At 39.4% G+C, this 23,058-nt stretch overlaps 2 protein-coding genes across 4 annotated transcripts in view; both read left to right on the top strand.

Annotated features, from left to right (window-relative positions):
- The window catches only part of LOC109030082 (uncharacterized), a 47,654-nt gene that overhangs the window by 7,658 nt on the left and 16,938 nt on the right, over positions 1-23,058 (top strand). The window lies entirely within an intron of this gene.
- Positions 1,388-21,174, top strand: LOC140225598 (probable maltase). 3 transcript variants are annotated; one of them, XM_072305014.1, is made up of 8 exons: positions 2,339-3,422; positions 5,564-5,743; positions 6,361-6,518; positions 8,869-8,994; positions 11,269-11,504; positions 13,563-13,758; positions 17,210-17,444; positions 20,891-21,174. In XM_072305014.1, exons 1-8 carry the CDS (start codon positions 3,278-3,280, stop codon positions 20,995-20,997), a joined length of 1,383 nt encoding a protein of 460 aa, XP_072161115.1. In that variant the 5' UTR covers positions 2,339-3,277; the 3' UTR covers positions 20,998-21,174. The 3 variants fall into 3 exon arrangements, with proteins under 3 accessions (XP_072161117.1, XP_072161115.1, XP_072161116.1); XM_072305015.1 differs by lacking the exon at positions 20,891-21,174 and adding an exon at positions 19,335-19,525 and having other exon boundaries at positions 2,346-3,422; XM_072305016.1 differs by lacking the exon at positions 8,869-8,994 and having other exon boundaries at positions 1,388-3,422.

Here is a 23,058-nt window from a genome sequence, read left to right as displayed (position 1 = left end):
ATAAAGCAGAGGTCTTCTCTAACGCGATGCGGTATCCCGTATCCGACTCGCCTGACGTCAACTTTTAATGAACACCATTATGCCATGATAAGGAAAAACGCCGCACGAACCTTAAGGCGTTGCCAAATTTCTTCTGATAAAATACGAATGTATTGAGGAAATCGTAAATATGTCTCTTCTAATGTTTGAGACCTTTTTCTTCGCAATTTAATCTAAGACATCTGAAAATTTTAAGGAAAAATATACATAGATTTCGTCAGAAATACATGTTGTATCCAGAGAAATTTGGTAACTCTCGAATGTTCATACGGCGTTCTTCCTCAGCACGGCAACATTCACTGCGAAGACGCTTTTCGTCCGCTGCCGACTCGATTATTCCGATAACGGATTTTGGCTGTTTTGAAAACGCCTTCAAATGCGGCGTGATACCTCACGCATTCCGGAGAGTTCAAATAGTTGTATCATTGCGCCTTAGAAACGTGACGGAAGATTTAAAGAGAAACAGCCTTCATGCAGGCTCACCACATCCCACCGCGGGCCCTGGTACCAGTTTTAAGCCCCGGGCCCCAAGCACGGAGGGGGGGGGGTCCGAGGGGAATCGAGAACCGAGGATTTTTATAGGAGAATTATAATTAAACAAGTGGTTAGAAATGGAAACAAAATAATATGAATTATGCAAAACGATGATCCGGGTATCGGAACTTGGCTGTTTTGAAAACGCCTTCAAATGCGGCGTGATACCTCACGCATTCCGGAGAGTTCAAATAGTTGTATCATTCCGCCGTAAGAATGTGACGGAAGATATATATATGGAAATAGCCTCCATGCACGCTGAGCTTGTCGATTTCCTCTGAAATTTTTGCAGTGGTGAATGCATAGCTGAAGTGCGCTTCAGCTAGAATTGTATTTACGAATGGGTGGTTTTTACAGGAGGATTATAATTAAACAAGTGGTTAGAAATGGAAACAAAATAATATGAACTATGCAAAACGAATATTCCGATAACGGAACCAGGCCGTTTTGAAAACGCCTTCAAATGCGGCGTGATACCTCACGCATTCCGGAAAGTTCAAATAGTTGTATCATTGCGCCGTATGAATGTGACGGAAGATTTAAATGGAAATAGCCTTCATGCAGGCTCGCCACATCCCATCTCGAGCCCTGGTACCAGTTTTAAGTTCCGGGCCCCAAGCACGGAGGGGGTTGGGGTGCGAGGGGCGTCCCCCGAGAAATTTTAGAATTTATACGACTAATCGGTCGCATTTTAAAGCTTCCATAAAGAATTTTCCCATCAATTTCTGCGGAATAATTATGTTTTTTTTTTTTTTTTTTTTTTTTTTTTTTTTTTTTTTTATACTCTCAGCACAAAATACTTGCGAATTGTTGCATTCAAAACATCTGGAAAATTTTTATTTTTTTTTGGGGGGGGGCATATGATACTATTTTCAGTCTTAAGAGGGCCAGGCCCCCCTGGACTCCCCCTTCGTTTGTCTATGGCAAGGGAGTTGAGCCATGAGCCATTGAAGTCGAGGATGCCCAGACTGGAGACTCTTAGCATCTGACGACGGAAGAAAATGAAACGCAGTTACTAAAAATATCCCTCTGTACTGAAAATCTTGAAAATAGATAGAAATTTTCCAAGAAGTATACTTCTTTGAAAATTTAAGAAGAATTCTACAGTGTCCCAGCGTGTTTCTGAAAATCTATTCACCTTTTGCGAAATTTTTAGGGTAAATTTTTCACTTTTTCTCACGAACCAAGGGTTGCATGTGAATTCGTAGTGGTTTTTCACGGGTAACACGGGCCCCCTCCGGAGCCCGGACCCCGGTACCAGGGACCCAGTATCCCCCCCTTGTGGCGGGCCTGTGCCGACTCTTACTGAACGTATTTCTGCCAAACGGAACTATGTGCATAAGTACATGAGTCCTGAGACCCATAAGAATTTATGCATAACAGGGCTCACATCACGATTCACATAGTTCCGTTTGGCAGAAATACGTTCAATTGACCTCGGTTACACGAACTGAAAGTTGAGTTTAACGACCGAATTCCTGAGGAGATATGAGACACTGTACTCTCCCTTCATTTGCTTGATGTACAATTTCATCCTCATTTAAGCCAAAAAAATTGGATCACCTGCTTCACAGTTCAGTTCACCCTATCCAAGTTGTCTACATAGCGTTAAAGCCTTTGAGTCAGCCGGCAAGACTTCACGGACTCCTTCATTTTGTAGAAATACAATTTTTCCTAATTGGAAGTCACATTAGTAATATCACGCGTTTAGTCCCATCCAACTTTCCTACTCAGCGTTACATTTCTCAGCGGAAAAGAGAGCACGCTCTTTTTCAATGTTGCAGATATGCGAGGAAGTTTAGTTGCTCATGGTCGTGGCCGGCTTTGTGAAAAGTGAGCTCATCTCCAAGAAAAAAAAAACCTTCGAAACTTGAAACTGTGCGCGAAAAACGATGGCGAGATGCGCCTGGAAAACTATGAGGATCCTTGAAACATCGCGCCATTCCCCCAAGTCCGATCTCTAGTGGCGTGGCGTTCTGGCGATATATTGATTGATTGACCATTTAAACCTTTGGAAAACTATCGATAAACAGGGTGTTCGCAGCGAACACCTTAATGATCGATTCTTTATCATAGGTTCAAATGGCATAACGGATTAGGAAGCGAGGCTTTTTTATGTTGAGGCAAAATTCACGTTGAGGCAATTTACAGTACACTTATAGTGTATACAGAATCCCACAAAAAACCCTTGGGAGGCTGCCATTTGGACGGCAATAAACAAGAGAACTAGACTGTCCCGATTTTTCAGATGATCACAAATGGTATAAAAAATTGGGACAGCAATAAATTCTAGGGTGTCGATCGATTCTTCAATTGGATTACATTTTGCAAGAAGGAGCCACTATTTCTGGCCCATTTAAAAAAACAACATACATGCCATGGGTTTCCCTACGCAGTTATGTGATTTTATGGAAGAGCCAGAGATAGTGATTCCTAATTGCAAAATGTAATCTAACTACTCTCCAAATGGTAATCCTCATAAAATGATTCCCAATCTTTCATCTTTATCATACGGTAATTGGCCGATACTTTTATCGCTTTACCTGTCAAATCTTACGACCAGAAGAATGCCACGAACACTTCACACGATTAATCCGATTTTTCGACATTCTCCTTTTAGGATAGTTATTGTGCTCGTGAATCTGGTATTTAGTCTCATATTATAGCCTCGCTGAAGTAAATTGACGTAATCAAGTGCTCAATCATGAGAGTGTTCTTAATACTGTGTTTAGTTGTAGTAGTTCGCGAAAATTCAGCAGAAATTGATTGGTGGGAAACGAGTGTCATATACCAGATCTTTCCACGATCATTCAGGGATTCTGATGGAGACGGCATTGGTGATTTGAAGGGTATTAAAAAATTAAGCAAAATATTCGAAGATCAAGAAATATTTATAATGTCGCACGCTGCTCAAGTCAGAGTCTGAAAAATGCGATGCGATGATAACAGTTTTTATGAAATTACCACATCAAACTTTCAAATATAATCGCTGTAAAGCTTGAAAATGGGAGCTTTAAATTTCTTAAAAACTGCAGCATTAATGCAGTGAGAAAAATATTGCATGCGTTCATCTGCATTTCGCTGTGGGAAATTTTGAGCTGCCGCTTCTTGCCCAAGGATTAATTTTTAAAGTGTTTGTCCTGTCACCGCAAAATTTTGGAAACAAATAATATGACGAAGTTGAAATTACACATACGTATGTACCTGCGAAAAATTTGTATTTAACTTTCGTTCAACAACTCATGATTTTCAGTACTTAGTAAAAGTATTCAAAACAAGTATTAAAAAAAAAAATTACCTACATAAATTAGTTTTAATTATAAACTATGGACCTAGTTCCTTGCTGGCAAAATTATTGAGCGCTATCTTACTAAGAAAACTTAAGTCCTTGAAGTATTTAGGATCAAAAGGACATCCGCCCATTTTTTGATCAAATTGACCCAAGCATTACCAAATTGTAATTCATATGTCACACCCAAGTAGATAAAAGTACATCAGCAAATATAATATTTTTGGGATAAATAGCGAGAGGGATATCCTCCCCAATATTTTCAATATTTACAAATATGTTCTACTACGGGGTTATGTCCGCTGGCCGCTACGCGGCAAGACCCTGGAGGACGCTTCGCGCTCTCTTAGGCCCATGTCGACAAAAGAACGACCAAAAAAAATGAGATCTTCATACACGACTTTCATTTATCCAAATTTCCCTCTGGCAGGGAGCGATTGGACCAATAAAAATCGAATGAAAAAAAATCGGCATTTATTTCAAACTTCACGCCAAGACTGAAACGAAACGGGACAAACGGAACCGAGCGTTTTGTCGCTTTTGGATAGTCTGTAGCAAAGGAGCATACCTCCGATTCACTTACCCTTCTATAACAGACAAAGATTCAACATTCCCCGCTTACTTCGATTTTCCGCTAAATTTGAAATTCTCGCCATTTTTCATTGGTGGGAATCCAAATTTTGCCCCCCCCCCCCCCCCTCCGAAGCTACCTAGTTTACTCTAGTATAAAAAAAACCTGGATCCTATTTACAAATTCTGATTACAGCGGAATCATCTAGGGACTGTCACCTATCGATAACCACAAAAATCATGGACATCGGCTCCGTAGAACGCTGAAACAATCTGTGATAAAAAATAAAAATTTACATTGTTTAAATGAAAAAATTGGCAACTTTACCACGTAATATAAAAAAATCTGGGTCATATTTTCAAAATCTGAAAAGAGCGGGCTCATCTAGGGACAATTGCCTATCGATAGCCGCAAAAATCATGCAAATCGGCTTGGTAGAACGCTGGAACGAAGCGTTACCAGTCATGCAAATTTAAGGAGTCTCGGAGCTTATAGTATAGATAACTGAAAACGTTAGCGAATCAATTGTTCATTTTAAGATTTCTTTGAAGTAGTACTCAGACTTCCACAATTGTTTAGGGCCAACTACTTGAGGATTACTTGTGAACTGCAATTAAAGAACTAGCTCAAAACTATTCATCATGCTACCAAAAATGTACAGTTGTTTCATTTCTCTGAAATTAAAAAAAAAATTATGTTGTCCTCCTCTAATCATAAATTATTCGATTTCCGCAGAATACTACTGAAAACGTTTATCCCCAGGGTTCCTCATACACAGTGCTGGCTGCACATAGAAGCGTGATCTTTTTTTTCACGATGATTACTATCGTGGGTCAGAGCAAACCTAATGAATACTTTGAACTAGCAATGAATGAAATAAAGTATTTCTTATAGTCCGAATGGACATAATGGTTCATCAATGGTTCATGGTTCATCTAAAAGAGGCGAAACTGCATATGTATAATGTAAGCACGGAGAGCACTCGCTTTGTCCGAAAACTGAAAAATCGCGTAGGATCATTGAATGCCTGTGGAGGGAGAAGAGTTGGTTCCTCTCTCAATTCTTATTATAACGAAATATACAAAAACAATTCCTGATCCATGATCTTCATGTAACCTTCACGTTGACAGGAATAATCGAAAAACTGGACTACATCAAAGACCTAGGGGTTGATGCGATTTGGATACAGCCAGTATACAGATCCCCTATGGTTGATATGGGATACGACATTATATCCTTCAGAGAAATTGACCCAATATTTGGGACCATGGAGGACATGAAAAATCTTATTCGAGAGGCACACAAAATGGGTAAGTAACAGCAATCCAAAGAAACGAATTAAATGGATTGCATTTTGCAAAAAGGAACCACTAGCATTGCAATGTTGCTAAGATTATGCAACTTCTTTTGTTTTGGAGGAAAACCCCGATTATCCATTAATAGTTTCTCTTTTACTCGCTAAAAACTGTAAATTTAAGACAAAAATTACCATCTAAATTTCATAGTTTTTTACGATATCCGCAATTTTATTGCAAAAGATAAAGTTGCACAATCTTAGCATCATTGCAATGCTAGTGGTTCCTTTTTGCAAAATGCAATCCAAATGTCTTCACGCTGAATTTTATTATTGTATATTATTATTGTCATCCTCGATAATTCTAAGCTTATTTTACCATTTTTTTAAAAAATAGTTTTCTCTTTCCATAGGGATTACTGAGAGTAAATGAATCGCTTCACCCAACAATCATTGATATAGTCGCCAATGAAATGTTTTTTTAGAGTTTTGTCTCATTTCATGCTAGATTCACCTAGAAGAGCTCCGCGAAGCGCCCTCGGGGGATCGGGCCGCGTAGCGGTTGGGGGGCGTACCCTCTAGTTACTGTATTAATTACGAGGTTTAGTGATTTTTTGCACGTATTGGTTGCAGATTTGTTGGTTGTGATGGATTTTGTAGTAAATCATGTAAGCGATCAAAGTGAGTGGTTCCAACGATCCGTAAAACGGGAGGAGCCCTACACAGACTATTTTATATGGCACGGCGGCAAGGAGATAAATGAAACGCTGAAAGTTGAACCAAATAATTGGGTTGGTATAACTCATGGGTACATACCGGGATGGGCAAAAGAAACGTTGAACGCACGTATTAAAAGTAGAATCCCCATTTGAAAATTTTGATATTTTGGAAGGGTGCTCCCATCCTGGGGGGTAGTGAGATCGGGAGGTCGTGATCTCCCCCCCCCCCCAATTAAAAAAGTTTTCTCCCTCGGTGATTAGAACAACAATACAAACTTGATACAAGAGTCAAGTCAAAAATTGAAGAAATGTATCGTGTATTGAGCGTTTCTTTTGCCCATCCCAGTGAATATATGGGGCAGGTGAGCGTCAGCGAGGGCGTCTAGCTAAATGGTAGATAGCAGGCATCCAAAACGTTAGTTAGTTAGTTAGTTAGTTAGTATGATTTTAAGACATTCAGCGTCTCAGGCTATTAACGTCTTTACAGATAATTTTGAAAATGGGAGTATAAACGAAAATTTAGATGTTTAAATTAAGAGAGGTGAAGAGTTTTAAAATTTTGGTGGTAATATTGGGTTCATCGCATGTAAGAGGGTTTGTATTTCTGTTGATTGTAGGGGAGTAGATCTGTGATTGGAGATATCGAAGGGAAGAGCAGTCAGAGAAATGCCTGCTACATATACATACATACAAATCCGCTTCTGTAGTGCTCTCTGACGCTAAAAATTGATTAAATCGAGTGCTTTGTACCACTTGAGACGGAAGCAACGTTGGAAATTTTCGAAAGTTTTCGGTTAATTCAAGTGTTTCTAAGCTCTGCCCGGTTTATGCTCATTATTAACACAAATTTGAAACGACTAGCCATTGTCCGAATGCTATGCTTTAGGACACATACTTCCGAAATAAGTGGGACTCGTGTGGAGCAACGCAGATGTGGCTCTGTATTTGCAAAAAACGCGCTTAAACTGTAAAAAGTTTATTGCTTATTGTGCCTTGCGTGCGTAGAAAACGCTAAAGTAAGTACCCATCCCATGAGCTTTGTCCGGTTCTACCTCCAAATTAGGAGGGAGCCAGCACGTATGAAAATGCTTGGAGAAACTGAATAGGGAGCGTATATCGTCACCTTCCAGGCAAAGTATCACAAGCGCCATGTGACGTTTAAAAATTTCCGCCGCCATTTTATTTTTTTACTGAGAAATTGTTGGTTGAATCTGTTTGGAAATTTCACTAAATTTTATCGGCAGCACAAAGAAAATTCAGTGAAATTTTCGGACAGCTTCGTTCAACAATTTCTCTGTAAAAAAATAAAATGGCGGCGGAAATTTTTAAACTTCGCATGGCGCTTGTGATACTTTGCCTGGAAGGTGACGATATGGATATGTCTGTAATTTTGGGAGTCAGGTAACGAAACGGATATTTTTGAAAAATACATATATATGAGCGGGAAAAGTGGGTTTACTACCGCATGATGAAAAGTTCAACATTGCTGTATCAAAAGATACCTTACACAAGGAGGAAGTCCTCATGATTACGTATAGCATGATGTCAACGAGCATTGTATCCAGGGGCGGACTGGTAGTCGAAAAGTTAGGAGGCGACCTAAATGTGGGGACCCCTCTAAGAAGGTCCGGGGGCCCTCCCCCGGAACATTTTAAAAATTTCACACTTTTTAAACGCAATTTTAAGCATTATTGGACTTAAATTCTACAGCACTTGAACTATGAAACAACCCACTCTTAGGATTTTTCGGGGGCCCCTTCATCAAATAAGCTTTAGGCGACCTTTCATGTCTCTTAGAGACAAATTTTCAAGGATTTTAGGGCCTTTCAGTGACTGAAAAGGATAGGAAAATTACAACACATTACGGGGGAAAAAACGGTGATTCGAAAAAAAATTCGCTGAGGGGCCCCTTTGGGACCTCTGCGGCAAATTGTTAGGAGACGATCGCCTCTCCGCCCCCATGGCCAGTCCGCCCCTGATTGTATCAACGAGCATTGTGTCAACGAACAGTTTTTCTAAGTTTTTGTGCACGGGACAACCGTGAGTGAAGACACTAGACACTGCGACACTGCCGGTGGGCCTGCATCCTCCCTGTTGCAGGGTGTACACTCCGGAGCGGCCAAGGGCCCGGTTGGCCTCTGTCTCCTATTTTTAGAACTATGAACTGAGGTATTACATTGATCATTATTTAACGTTCTTTTTCTCTTACGACCCTAAAATTTATCCAAAATGGCTAATAAATACTGTTTTTGTAATGGTAGTTCGTAGCAAACTCCATACAGTTTATGTTTTAAATTAAATAAAAAAAAAGTTTTGACTCCGTGATCATCCAAAAGAGGAAGATCCTATTACCTATCATCCTAGGTTTCCTGGAACCTATTATCAATTTCTCATGTACAGTCATACAGTTTATTAATTTCAGGCAAGTTTCTTCTCTCCGAGCGCCTGGAAATGGAATGAAAACCGTAAAGAATACTACTTTCACCAATTCAGCGAGCACCAACCAGATTTGAACCTCCGCAATGTTAAAGTGCGATATGAAATAGAGGTAAGCACCGAGCAAAGTAAAAATGATCACCCATGGCTCTTATGCTTCATGAGGAAAATGCATAATAACGAGTGGATATGCATGACTTTTGGGGCACATGATTCTCCTCGTCGATTAGAGCAAAATCTACCTGCGTAGCCAAGGGGTGTGTCCAGGGACCGAATTTTTTCGGCTCTTTCACACAGAGATCCATCGATGAGTCCACATCGTGTCACCGGCCGATCAGAAACGCTAAGGCAGACTTGAGAGCAGTTGAGACTCGTTCTGTGTGTATTAAAGTACAGAAGAAAGACCTACAGAACAGGGTGGCGTGAAACGTAAGAAAGAAATGAAAGATTGGAAATTTCAGTGAAATATCTCATGAAACACGAGGCTGTGAAATATTTCATATTTTTCAGGGGCAAAAGTATGCAACCCGCACTTGAACACCCAAAAATAGAAGAAAATTAAGATTTTTACAACCTTCGAAACATAAAAGGAACTCGTATTTTTCATTATCTTTCATAAATTTCTGAAATTTCATGAAATATTTCACGTGAAATTTCAAGATTTTATTTTTCATTAAATTTTGCCACCCTGCTACAGAATTTGGCCTGGAAAGGGGGGGGGGGCGTCTATCCTAGAAGATCTGATTGAGCCGGTCTGTTGATTCTTCGATCTTCAATTTGATGAGTCTAAAACAATCAGTAATGTAAGATATTTGCTCTACAAGTGTCGTGTCCTGCCTCGCCGGGTTCTGAATTGATCGTAGATCGATGTACATTTCTGACTGGGCTTTTTTGTTTGACTTCCCTGCGAAAACGAAGACGTTCAGATGCGCACTCAAAAATGCATTCCTGAAGTGTCGTTTAAGGTGAATCCAGGCTTAGAACTTCGCGATTTGGCCACCACGTCGCGCTGCTCAGAATAGCCGCATATATTTGCCAAAATCATAAAAACCGTATCACTTATTCAAGATTGGGGATCCAGGGATATAGCAACATACTTGAGGAACACTCAGTAAAAAAATCTTCTCAAAATTCCCAAAAATAAGGTCGTAACTACCGCGGAAAGTAATTCCCATTGCTGCAATGGGAGAGAGAGAGGCAGAACATGAGGGACTCGGTTGCGCACTCGGCCGCCACCTCTGAGCTGAAAGTTTCAGCCGTACTTTCTCTGTGCTTGTAATTCTAATTGCCAATATTTTTGGCTCAAAAAATCAAGCAAAAAATAGTCTATATCTTGTGGATCTGCTTTTTGTAATTTGAGGAATATTATTTCAGTAATCGTCGAAGGAAAGTGAAATTCTCAGTGGCGACTGGTGGCGCTATCTCTAATCTTGAATTATCCCTAATCGAACCCTGGATTCACCTTAAACGACTGTGCCACATTCGTCGTCCCTAGGTCAGTAAGTATGGAAGCCACAGCCCACATTTTGGGAGGGCAACATTAGAATTTATTTAAAAAATCAAAGCAACCCTGAAATGAGGGTAAGGAGTTAGAGAGACGAGCAGAAAGCCCTCCATCAGGTCCTCATGCGACGAATTCACTAGACCATTTTTATTGTAACACGTGGATGCAACTATTCAAGCTGTACAGGCGGCTGTGTTGCATATACGCACGGAAATGACGGCGCTCAATGCAATAGAGCTCCGTGACACTACTATTCCCGTTATCGTGAAATCCCCTTACTGATCATAATTTCCTAAAATTAGAGCATCAGCCTATGGATAAATGGACGTATTTCTATCATACAGTACGATGTGCGGGTGAGAAATATGGAGTGTGCTCGTTATTAATTCTCGGGCGGTAGGAATGAGTGAGAATTAGACGTATTTCTATCAAACTGAACTATGTGCATTCAGACATGAGCCCTGAGACCCATAAGAATATATGCATAACAGGGCTCACGTCATAATGCACATAGTTCCGTTTGATAAATCCGTCCAATTATAAAGCGTCAGTGACGTCAGCAGCAACGAAGCCGCCGCGACCCTCTGTGGCGGTCTTTAACTCATAATTCCTGTCCAAAAGGCTCTTTTGCCATGCCCACCACGGCTCATGAGTTAGCATACAGTTGGCACATAGTTTCGTTTGGTGGATTTAAAATCCCGTTTTTCCAATTCTTCATAAGGAATCAAGCCCGTTTTTACATTGTTTCTTTATTCAGCTCACCACGAGCGCGCCCCATCTTTCCCACCCGCAATAGTTCTGTTGGGTAAAAATACGTCCATGTAGAATCATTCGTAAATAATAGATTGTGAAGGATTCTCATTTTTTGTCTTTTCGTGACAGGAAGTCCTCCGATTTTGGTTAGATCTGGGAGTGGATGGATTTCGGGTTGATGCAATTGCGTATTTATTCGAGGCGGCACATTTGCTAGACGAGCCTGTAATAAATTCCCACAGAGATGGATTTAGGTGGTTCGCGCTAGATCATATCTACACTGTACATCAACCAGAGAACCTCGATATTTTGCATCGGTGGCGAGAGATTTTGGACGGATATGCGAAACTGGATAATAAAACCAGGTATTCTTGAATCTTGAATAAGGCATTTTTTTTTCTTGAAAGGCATCTATAAGGGCCGTTCAGAGAGTTTACCGATTAACTATCTCTTAAATTAAGATTGATAGATAAAATCTGTAAACAGCGTTGAAAAGTCACTACTGTCAGCTTTCCAACATGTTGCAGATTTTTAAATTTGGCCAAGTAAAATTCCAGAAAAATGGGGTTTTCGGAGCCCACTTTCTTTCCGCACGGGTCAAAAAGTTAATGGAGCTTTATCAGCAAGTGAGCTGCTGTACATGTGTATCGCTCATCATGGACAAACATGCATAGGAAAAGTTGAAAAGTATTTAAAACATTAGGAAGAACATTTATCAGTTATGAAATAGCAGTGTTGGCTGTTTTTACTTTAATATAAGTTGCATCTGAACAAAGTTAACGGAATTGCCATAGCATCAACTCTCACTTGCTGACTGCATTGTTCTTACGCCTTTCCACTATCCCGCCCATTCTCGAAAAATTTTGTCAAAGATGCATAATTTTCAAAAATACGCGGCGTTTTCAACATCTTTTCTGTAAATTATCCTAAATTTGGTCACCTTTCTTAGTGAAAGAAGGAACAAGTTGGTATCTACTATCGCCGCGCGATAGCAATACTCGTCATGGGAACTTGGAAAATTGTTGATAAATCACTTAACATTCGGTATCTTTATTATTATGGGTACCCATTGGGATCTGCTATTGATTTAGCAGAAGTCAAAATATGTACCTTCAATTGGAAAAATTGCAGAAGTTGCACCTTTTCTGCGCCACAACGGCAATTTTTTTTTTTTTTTTTTTTTTTTTTTTTTTTTTTTTTTTTTTTTTTTTTTTTACAAAAGTTCAAGGGATAAACCCCCTGCGAAAGTCTGAAAAATTCGCTTCGCCAGAACTTTTTTTTTCGTGTTTTGAAATGATTTAGGCAAATTCTCGGAAAATTTTGTGAGAAACTGTTGTTTGACCTCAAAAATAAAATAATTAACTAAACCGGAACATAAGCGACGGTGTGCAATGTTGCAATCAGCGGAAAAGCGGGTGTTTTGCGCGTATTTCATCATTATTTGACTTCGATCATGGAAGGCGCTCTTGATACAACTATATCACCACGGGGATGTCCATATTGCCGCTAGCTAGATTGAAGGCGTTCTGTACTGCGATGATGCCTCGATCGCATTGCGCTTGTAGACGTGACGCTCATAGCGGCGCAAAACTAGGACGCAGCTTCGAAATTCTCCACCTGCTTCCTGTTTCTATTACAGTTTAACGAAAAATATGAGTCATGATTGCAAAATTTCGGATCATCAGTAATTTTTTCTTTCTTCTCCGAAAATAAAATCTTATAAGGAAACCGATGGTTAAATGTTAAATCCCGTATTTTTCGTGACACTGAGATTGAATTCTTGCAATTTGCCACTTTTAACAAGCAGTAATGAAGTGAGCAACTATTCGAACTTCGAAGTAGGTATGTGGTATCACGCGAAATTGAGGGAAAATCATACGTTTCCGCCAAACTCAAGTAACTGATTTTTATGAGTTTTATGCGCGCATCTGTGCAGTAGTCGCCTAATTTCCGCGATATTTGTGTGAAAATTTTGTGATTTTTTATTTTCTTAACTAAGCAGGGATTCCCGAGTGGGTGCTAAAAGAATGGGGAAGGAAATGTTCTGGTATGGGTGTCCCCAGTGGTCCAGCATGAGCTGCGTACGTCTAACTACACTAGAAACTTTTAATAAACTTCTTCGCCTACCTTGTGAACCAAATCCAACCGGACGTAATCCTTTCATTTTCATGCGGGGTTCATGCCCTGAAAATCGAAGGCGATGAAATGCAGATCTTTAGGTCCGAATCTAACCTGGAAACTCATAAGTATTTTGCGAGAAAATGTTATCAAACATGCATTTTTGTCCCCACTTTTTTCCTCTCCTGCTCCTCCTACTGACGTCATCTTCATTGGCGTCATCATATTGACGTCATATAGTCCTCCTTTCTTATTTTTTTCTTGGTATTTGTTCCTTCTATAATTCTTTGGGCTACAATGTTTAGGCTATTGAGCGTTGAGGACGTTTTTTCAGCAAAGCATCTGATTCCATACTTTGGGAACGAGACTTTCTCCATGGCACACATACCTTTTTACTTTACCCTCGTGTATCAAGACCATACTGCGAACGCAACAAAATTGGATTACATTATTCATGATTTTTTCGATCGTGTGCCCAAAAATCATCTGCCCAATATGATGGTATGATTATCAAAATATTTACCTGATACAAATCAAGTACATTAAATATATTTAGATAGGTAAATCTTTCAACTAAGTAGAGGATTCTGATTAACACTTCAATTTGGCTATGTACTTATACACGCCTAAGAGAGTGTATCAACACTACAGCTTGAGGAATACATCCGAGATTTTCCTGAAGGATTGTGGCACCACACAACTTTTCTTTATAAAGGTGATACGAAAATGCTTTTTCCTGTACCTTCTTTGCAACGCATTTGCGGAAGAAAGCAAAGGCTCATACGACGTTTTACCACATAAATGAACAAACGCGTACCTTTTGTTTTTTACTTCCACACATTTGTCGGGAAGATCAACATCTAAAACATCTGCAGGAAAGCCCTCAGAGATCTTTCCCACAACGCAGCTCTTACGTCCTCGCTCATTTCAAGAGTAAAAATTTGAAAACACGACATTTACAGACTTTAAAGTGAGTAATACGCACCCCAGCTAGTGATAGCAATCCTATGAATATCCTACCAATATCCTACAACTTCGATTAATCTCCGAATATCCTATGAATATCCTGAAATTTTCAGGTCATCCTCAGAATATCCTACGAATATTCGAAAAAATGACATTTTAGATTATTCTCAGACAACCACATGATAATCTCCTCCTATATGCAGAGGATCTCTTTTAAACAACTAATATGGTGTAAATTCTTACATCTTTGTATGCATATAATTCCACTCCGACCCCGAGAGCCTTTCTGGAGGGCTCCCTGCCCCCTTCCCATCTCCTCGCCCTCAAGCAAGCCAAATAACAGGTTGTATACCTCGTTGAAAAAGCATTGACGTAAAAAAATGCGTTGTGGAGATCTCCTAGGGGGGTGATAGGTCAAAATGTCCAAAAGTCAAAATGTACAAACCCTGAATGCCCAAAAATCTAAAAAGGCCAAATATCTGTGATTTCCAGCAGACATATAAGTCCAAAAGTAGGCGAATGTCCAAATTAATGGAAAGAGTAATTGTCCTTATAAGCAGAGTGACGTTGATATAGGAAGTTGTTATGGACAAGAATAATTTTCATTTTTTTTGTGGCTTTTCATAATAAACGGGGTAATATTAGCTATGTTTATCTGTTTGTCAACATCACTTAAAATTTGGAAAATAAATCACTAATTCATTTTTATAAGTAAGAATTTGCCTGCTTTCATGAAAAATTTTATCACCATTTTTTCCTAACCTGCACATCTCCATTATTCGACGCATCTGTTCCTATGGCTGCATTCACAATCAGCTTGTCAACCTGCACCCAAAAATCCAATGACAACTCAACCAATGCCTAGTCTCACATTCCGACATTTGCCTACTTTTGGACTTATTTGTCTGCTGAACATTACTGATATTTGGCCTTTTTAGATTTTTGGGCATTCAGGGTCGGACATTTTGACTTTTGGACATTTTTTTTTTTGGACTTTTCGACCTATTACCCCTCGGGGCATTCCTACTGTTGTTTTGGCTGTTGATCTTTTGTCCACAAAATTTTAGGGAAAATGAACGGAATATCCCTACGCTTTATTTCATTTTTGTGTGAAAACATCGTATGAGCTGCTGATTTTGTCCGCAAACAATGAGCGGAGATCAACAAAGAAAAGAACGTTTTTGGAGCTTGATCAGGTACCGTGGGCCTGCTCCAAACTTCAGCAAGAAGAAAAAGAAGAATCGTTTCTTGTAGATAATGATAATGGCTCAAAAATTATGATGAGCGCATCCGAATAGTCTGAAATACACTCCTAACTTTACAATCTGTGCAAGAAATATCGACGGTGAAACTACCAAACCACGTATCTCGTTTGCGGTGTTTAAAAATCTACGCTCGCATTTTATTTTTTTGAAGTAGACCAAATCAATATCATTCCTTGAAATTTTCACAGAATTTTCTCCGCACGAAGAGGAAAAATCACAGAAATTTTCAAGACTGGACGTTGAGTAGTTTTTCATTTAAAAAATAAAGTATGACAGGAAGTCTGCGACGTCGCAAACCGAGATACGTGGTTTGGTAGTTTCACCGTCGATATGCGTTTTTCTAAGCTCCTCGCTTTAAAAACGATACTACGACACATGTGAACATTTCGTAAGAGGAGACATTCCATCCAACACTTGCGCATTAGGATGCTACGCACTATTCAACATGGCCGTCGCCAATCCGCCGAAACACACGTCACGAAACGGGTTTTCGTCAATCGGCGTGTTTATATTTTTATTTTCCCTACAATGATGAAGACCACGGTTGCGTCAGCCGTGTTGAATATTGCACAGCATCTTAGTGTGCAAGGGTTGGATGGAACGACTCCTATTACGAAATGTTCACCTGTGTCGTAGTATCGTTTATGAAGCAGGGAGCTTGAAAAAACGTATGTTTCTCACACAGATTGTAAAGCTAGGACTGTATTTAACGGTGTCGCTATGCGCTCATTGTGATTTTTGAGCCATTTATCGTAAGAAGTTCATCTTCTTCTTGTTCTATCTGAAGTTTGCAACGGGCCCATTGTGTGTCATCATAATCTGTTCTAACCATTTCAAATATTTCACTTAATTTGACATGTGGGGCCACTGTGTATTCCACGAATCAGAATAGACAATTATTTCCTTCCTGTAGAGGTTATATTCAAATATCAACCCTCAAAGAGGAAATACGACGGATGAGGCAACTCCAAACTGCCCCTATGGAATTCAGTCGTGGGGTGCATTGTCTCTAATATTATTCTTATATTATTATTCTTCTTCTTACATACGTCTTATTCAATACCTAATTAATGTTAAGAGGGAGAACGTAAAAGGATGTGAAATTTGATCATATGTCCGGAACCCAATGAGTTTTGGATTCGGTAATCCCTGGGAGAGGACGACGGGATGTCCCTTGAAGAGATATCAGCAGGGCTTCGACGAAGAAATGTTACGTTGACAGTTGACCGATAACCTTTGGGAAGATAGGCACATGTGAATGTGAAGTGTGTAGCTTAATTTGAAAAAAGCCATTTTTCAAAGTTCAACTACACCCTCCACATGTAGCGGTTGGGCCTTCGTAGACAGAGTGCGTTGTAGGAATGACGAATAATGTATACTTGTCCGATAAAGATTAATTTTTGTACAAGACGCTCTTCAATTTTACGGTTCCTTTGTCTTTAAAATTTAAAAAATCAATTTAAACATTTCTTGAGTCCTTTTTTTGAAATAGGGTTGTAAACGCAGTTTCGTCTTTTCTTATCGTTGAACCCACGACTGATACACGAATTAAATCTCTCAAAAGTTTATGAGTAATAAAGTTTCGGGCTGACTGTGCATTTCGTTTTGTTAAAAAGTGAGTAACACATCAATCTTCCGGTCGGGACATTTTTGCAAATCCTTCCAGTTTTCGATATTTAATTATGCGGATAAATTGGCTACGTCATTTTACTTCCTTACAGCTAGAATCACATGATTATTATAGAGTGAGTACGCGTTTTGGGGCCGACGCTGTTGACGCCTTTAACATGCTTAGACTGCTTTTGCCAGGATCGACGTGTATTTACTACGGAGGCGAGATAGGCCTCGAGGACAGCATGATCAGAAACGACCAGCGGACCGATTTTCTGAACCCGCAGTATGACTCCCGAGATAAATGTAGGGGACCCATGCCTTGGGACGACACGAATAACGGAGGTACATTCTTCTTTCGGTATATGATCCTTTCAGCATGTTAATGGAGATGTTGCATGTGTGAGGAATTTGCGATTTGACTGTTGATTCTTATGTAAAAGTTCGCGAGAAACACGATGGTGACACTGGTTTTCTCTGAAATCAACCCCCAAGCTCAAAAAAAGCTCTCAAGTTGAGGCAAAAATGGAGGGGATATCCCACGCTATTCTGAGAGTCCACCTCTACATCAAGACAAACTCTCCATGCAAAGATAGGGAGCAAATACATTGACAGGGCTGCCACTTTATTTGGGGACTCTAAAACTGAAAACACGGCAACCCTGTCAATGTATTTGCTCCCTATCTTTGCATGGAGAGTTTGTCTTGATGTAGAGGTGGACTCTCAGGATAGCGTGGGATATCCCCTCCATTTTGGCCTCAACTTGAGAGCTTTTTTTGAGCTTGGGAGTTGATTTCAGAGAAAACCCTGGGAATCACGCACACCTTTACCTGATTTCGCATGCAGTGCGCACCAGCATACCCCATCTTCCCCAGTCGCCTGTAGTTCCGTTTAACAGAAATACGTCCATTTGGTCAGTCAAATTATGAAATATATGTAAAACTCCGGTAACTAGTCTAAGAAGAGAACCGGATCGTATCGAGAATTCAGACAATTCCTTACTCCATACTTAAACCTATTTTAAAGGGCAAACTATTGATTAAAATTTCCGAGGGCAACGCGGAACAGGGTTCGATCAATAATTTTCAAATAACTTCTTTTAACATATTTATACTCATAATTCTGATTGAATTCGTTACTGATTTGTTGCGGCTGTACGTCTGAATCAGGGTGGACTGGCCTAAGAAGCGCGATTTCAGGAAATAGATCTGCCATCGTCACGTTCATCTCGGGTACTACTGTGAACTCGACGTCATGTCATAAGAGGGGAACAATGGACCACTAGACAAGGTACGAATTTAAGCATTCTGATGCATGAATCTTAACCAGAATTTCACGTAGAACACGATTCGCGCAACGAAAATTACTGGAACCAACTCCTAACGGAGATATTAACATTTTTATTTCACATTGGTTAAGAGGAATTTGAACTGCCCGCTCACAAGAAACTCAAAGCTCTACGTGAGTCAAATCGCGCACTACAACGGTTTCAGCAAGCTTCTCAATCGAGCAATGTTCATTTACCACCATGTGTTGTTCCAACTATAAGCAATTTGCTATAGCTGAGCCAAAGTGTCAAGATTGAGGTTGCCAGATTTTTATAACGCAGAGACTGTCACGATAAACGTTTAGCGCGATGTGTATCACGTAGAGCATTGAGTTTTCATGAGCGGGTGGTTTGAATTCACGCATCAAGAATTATTGAATACCTTCGTAAGGAGTTGATTTCGGTAATTTTCGTTGTGCGCATCGTGTTCTACGTGAAATTTTGGTTAAGAAGCATGTATCAGAATGCTGAAATTCGTACCTTATCTAGTGGTCCATTGGACACCAATTTTTTTTCAAACGAACTGTAACGTCTGTAAGATAAACTAAGACAGTAGGTTTTTTTTTTTTTTTTTTTTTTTTTTTTTATTTTTTTTTTTTTTTTTTAAGGATGCTTTCGAACAGATGTCGTAGTCAGTTTTAGACCCTAGTTATCATTCACGGAAGGGGTGAACGGGTTTTTTACCTCTTTTGAAAAATAGGTATTTTGGAGGTAAATGGTGTCACATTCACATTTCATCCATCACTATGGCAACCAGTGTTGTTCCAAAAAGTAGGTATACTTCTTTTGGGGAAGACTTGGCTGTTCATGAGTTCTTTTCATAAGTATTATTAAGTATTTTCTGTGACATCCATTCTCGTCCGATGGCATAAGTCTATTTTTGAGTGGGAAATGATTTTTCTTTGCAGGTTTCACGACAAATAAGAAACCTTGGGTGCCGCTAAGCAGTAAATACTGGTTTTGTTAATGTGAAGAGACAATTGGAAGAGTCTCTAGTCATCTAAAAAATTTCAAACGCCTCATGGCTCTGAGAAAGTCACCTATCATAAAATACGGAGATCTAACGACGAATGTCGTTAATACTTGGACTTATTCATTTTCAAGGTTAGTTACACATACGCATATTCTGTTATATACATGCTTCTTTTGGGTAATAACTTCACACATGCCTCTACAACAAACAATAAACGTTGTCATTTCAATTTTACAATTCATTATGATAAAAGAAATAAATGAAATTGATTCTATTTTCACGGGAACAGTATAGTCACAATACATTTCACTATGAATCGCAAATATATTAATCATTATTAAGAATCGGTGAATTTTCAGATCGTTGTGATTATCTGTAGGTATGTGTATTTGTTTGTTCCGACGACCAAGCCATCATGTCCTTCTCCACGCACAATTATCATATCGTACAAAACAGGTGGCTACGAAAAAAAGGAAAGATAATTAAATGATTTGTTTTTCAACATAATTAATAATTTAAAATTTTTAGAATCGAAACAATGATACGATTGTTGTTGTGATCAATCTCGGGTCAGAACCGGAGAAGATTTGCTCTGATGGATCCAATTTTGGCCTGCCTGAACAATGTTTGTCCATACCGGAAGTTTAAATTCTGGCTTCAAGACGGGGTAAGTGTTAGCTAGTACGCTATGAAACTTACCAATATTCCAGTGTCTTTCACAGCTAGGTTTACGCATTTAGGAAAACCTAATTGTTGACCTAGAAGCCGCGTATCGTAGGGTCAGTTGGTTTCTATACACTGTACAGTGGTCCAGTCAATCTACGAACGTTGGCGCGCCTTCACTTTCGGTTGATACTGTGCGATACTTCCGTGGCGGAATAGTTGCTTAGAACGCCTGCAACAGTATCGCTTTGACTTGATGGCAGAGGATTGCGATTACCGCCGCTACTCAAGCGCTTGCGCAGTGACGCACTTCCTCATATCGACGGTGAGGTAAAAAACACTCACACTGCTCCTCAAATTTCGACGTTGCAACTTTTTATTGCGTAATGCATGTGAATAAACCAACACGATTGCTCTAAAATCTGCCGATATTTTTCAGAGACATGATGAAAAATATAATTTAAATGTTTCGTCGAAGGCTTTTCATCTTCTTTCGTTAGTGCGCAGTTTGCGTGATTTCTTTCGTAGGATCAATCATTTTCCGCAGAAACTTGTTTGGTAGTCTAATGACGTCTAGGACAACTGTTCGTATTCGATTTAAAAAAAATTTAATAGCCTTAGACATTTGTGCAAACATTAATTTGATTCCAGTAACATAGGTTGAAAAGATCACCCACATTCAGTCTTTAATTTAGTTTCGAATATGTATAGGTAAATTGTGGAAGTCTTCGTTGCCTTTAATAGCCTCGTTATGCGTTATAGCGATGGTTTGCTTTATAGTAGATTGAGTCAGGACGAAACATGTATGTTATGTATCACTTGTTTCAGGGACGAAGTCAGAATCAAAAGCTCGGAAGATCAGTCATGCCCTGAATTGCGGCCCAAAGCAGGATTGGTTCTTACTACTCATCCAAGCAGTGCCGAAATGGTTTTGAATTCAGCTTTGTGGTTATTTTTCCTTACAATTGGAATGAGTTTCCTTTGGCAAGCAGGATTCTACTGACTCATTCGTATTTTTTCTAAATTCTAGATCACACACCGTGAATAATTTACCTTCTCTCTTTCCGTTTTTGCCTTCTCTTGAGGGGTTTCCTTATACTTTGATATAGTATTCATAAATAGTATTCATAATATAGTATATTCATATAGTATTCATAATCGAGAGTGGTGCACAACCACAACACCAGAAACAGAACAGAAAGTCTAATCATAAAAATTACTAAAACAGCGGCTCGAGGCCATAACTTTTTCTGTAAACTACCACCAAACATAAGGAAAAAAATTAAAGATGAGCCCCGAAGCCACAATGCCCTGGTCAGACATTATCTAATTGAGGAATGTCCCTATTCAATCAACGATTTTTTAAAGGGGACAGGTTGATATCATTGTCTTTTTTTTTTATATATATATACATATATTTATCCTTGTTTCTTGTTTAGAAAAATTCGACGCATTTGTAGAAGCCATGTGCAAGCCAAAAAAAAAAACAAATAAAGATATATATTATTATAATTGAGGGGCTTGAAGAGCAACGCGCATAAGTGCAGTTTTTGCTTTTTTCAGAAATACTTGTTTAAGGCTAGGATCCTTATGGCACAAAGAAAATTCAAACTGACATTTTGATACTTAAAAATTGGAATTCGGGAGCGAATATTTCACAGAATATGCATTAAGACTAGTTTTACTGGAAATAATTAATATCTCAACTTCTTCAAAAACTGCACTGATACACCTTGTCATCCGAGCCCCTCATCACGATTGCAAGACTCGCATAAGGTTTTGTATATCTTGTGACTGGGCAATTCAAAGTCCCGCAACCTATGGACAGTAAAAACGTTCATATCTTAGCTAGAAGTTGATTCCAGTAGTTTTTGTTGCGCGAATCGTGTTCTACGTGGAATTCTGGTGAAGAATCACGTATCACAGTGATAAAATTCATACCTTGTTTCATATTCCACTCCAATTAAAAACGTGAACATAGAGAACTTTCCCAACTTTTCTCAGAAAAAATATTTTATCGGGAGAAACAAGGCAACGTTGGGAATGCTCATGCGGTGTCGAAGCACAACATGGGCCTTTCAAGCCCCATTGTTCGATGCCGCGAATATCCTAACGCGAGTTCGAATAATCGCGCCAAACACGGTGCGGTCGGCGTCAATCTCGCATCAGCGCCTGCAAGGCTGCAGGAATACTTCATGCATTGCGCCAAACAGTGCGGTTGGCGTCAGACGCATATTAGCGCCTACAAGACTGCATGAATACTTCTCGCATTGCACCAAACGCAATGCTAGAGTTATTCGCGATAACTATTCGACTACGGGTATAGGCACATTGCCGCTAGCTGGATTGAAGGCGTATTACACTGTGAAGATGACTCGACACTCCACCGCGCTGTTTTCCCTGGCTTGCGCGTCATTTCTATTGATGGTCCCTGCCCGGTTTCTACCACAATTAAATGGTGAATCTGTATCTTAATTGCAACTATTCAGAAACTCACGCTATCTTTAAACGATGCAGCTATTCTGAAACTTGATATGCGTGAAATTAATATTGGTTTGATAAAAACAAACCCAGAACGAACGAAAATATCGCGTCGAAATTGTTTGTGATTTTATTTTAAATCATTCCGGAAAGAGCCTCCCAAAATTTCGCCCCTTTTTCGGTATTCGATTCGACCATCGAACCAAGGTTTAAGTGGAAGCTTATAATAACAGAAAACTCAGGAAAAAATTTCAAGATGACTATAGGAACCGTTTTCGAGTTACGGCGGGGCAAAGGGTTCAAACTCCGGCTTTATTTTTCGCTATTTTCTTGTTGAATTGATGTGTCTACGGGGTTGTTATCGTTGTTTACACATGTTATACACACCGGTTCCTACGTATTTTTACACTCAAAATCGAGTTTTAATGTTGACGAGTCGATATATCGATCTGTGATATCGATATTTTAAGATTCTTTACGGAAAATCGACGATTTTATGAGATTGAAATTGTTCA

Source organism: Bemisia tabaci, chromosome 10 (assembly GCF_918797505.1).
Source record: "Bemisia tabaci chromosome 10, PGI_BMITA_v3".
NCBI classification, from domain to species: Eukaryota; Metazoa; Arthropoda; class Insecta; order Hemiptera; family Aleyrodidae; genus Bemisia; species Bemisia tabaci.
Note: the sequence above shows the minus strand (reverse complement) of the source record. Positions and strands in the feature narration are given on the sequence as shown.

What these genes read in the sequence shown, in the direction of transcription:
- LOC140225598 (XM_072305014.1), top strand. Translation starts at nt 3,278, where the DNA reads ATGAGAGTGTTCTTAATACTGTGTTTAGTTGTAGTAGTTCGCGAAAAT. An exon ending in AAGTTGAACCAAATAATTGG is followed by an intron (nt 6,519 to 8,868) that starts GTTGGTATAACT and finishes TATTAATTTCAG; the next exon opens with GCAAGTTTCTTCTCTCCGAG. An exon ending in AAGTGCGATATGAAATAGAG is followed by an intron (nt 8,995 to 11,268) that starts GTAAGCACCGAG and finishes TTTTCGTGACAG; the next exon opens with GAAGTCCTCCGATTTTGGTT.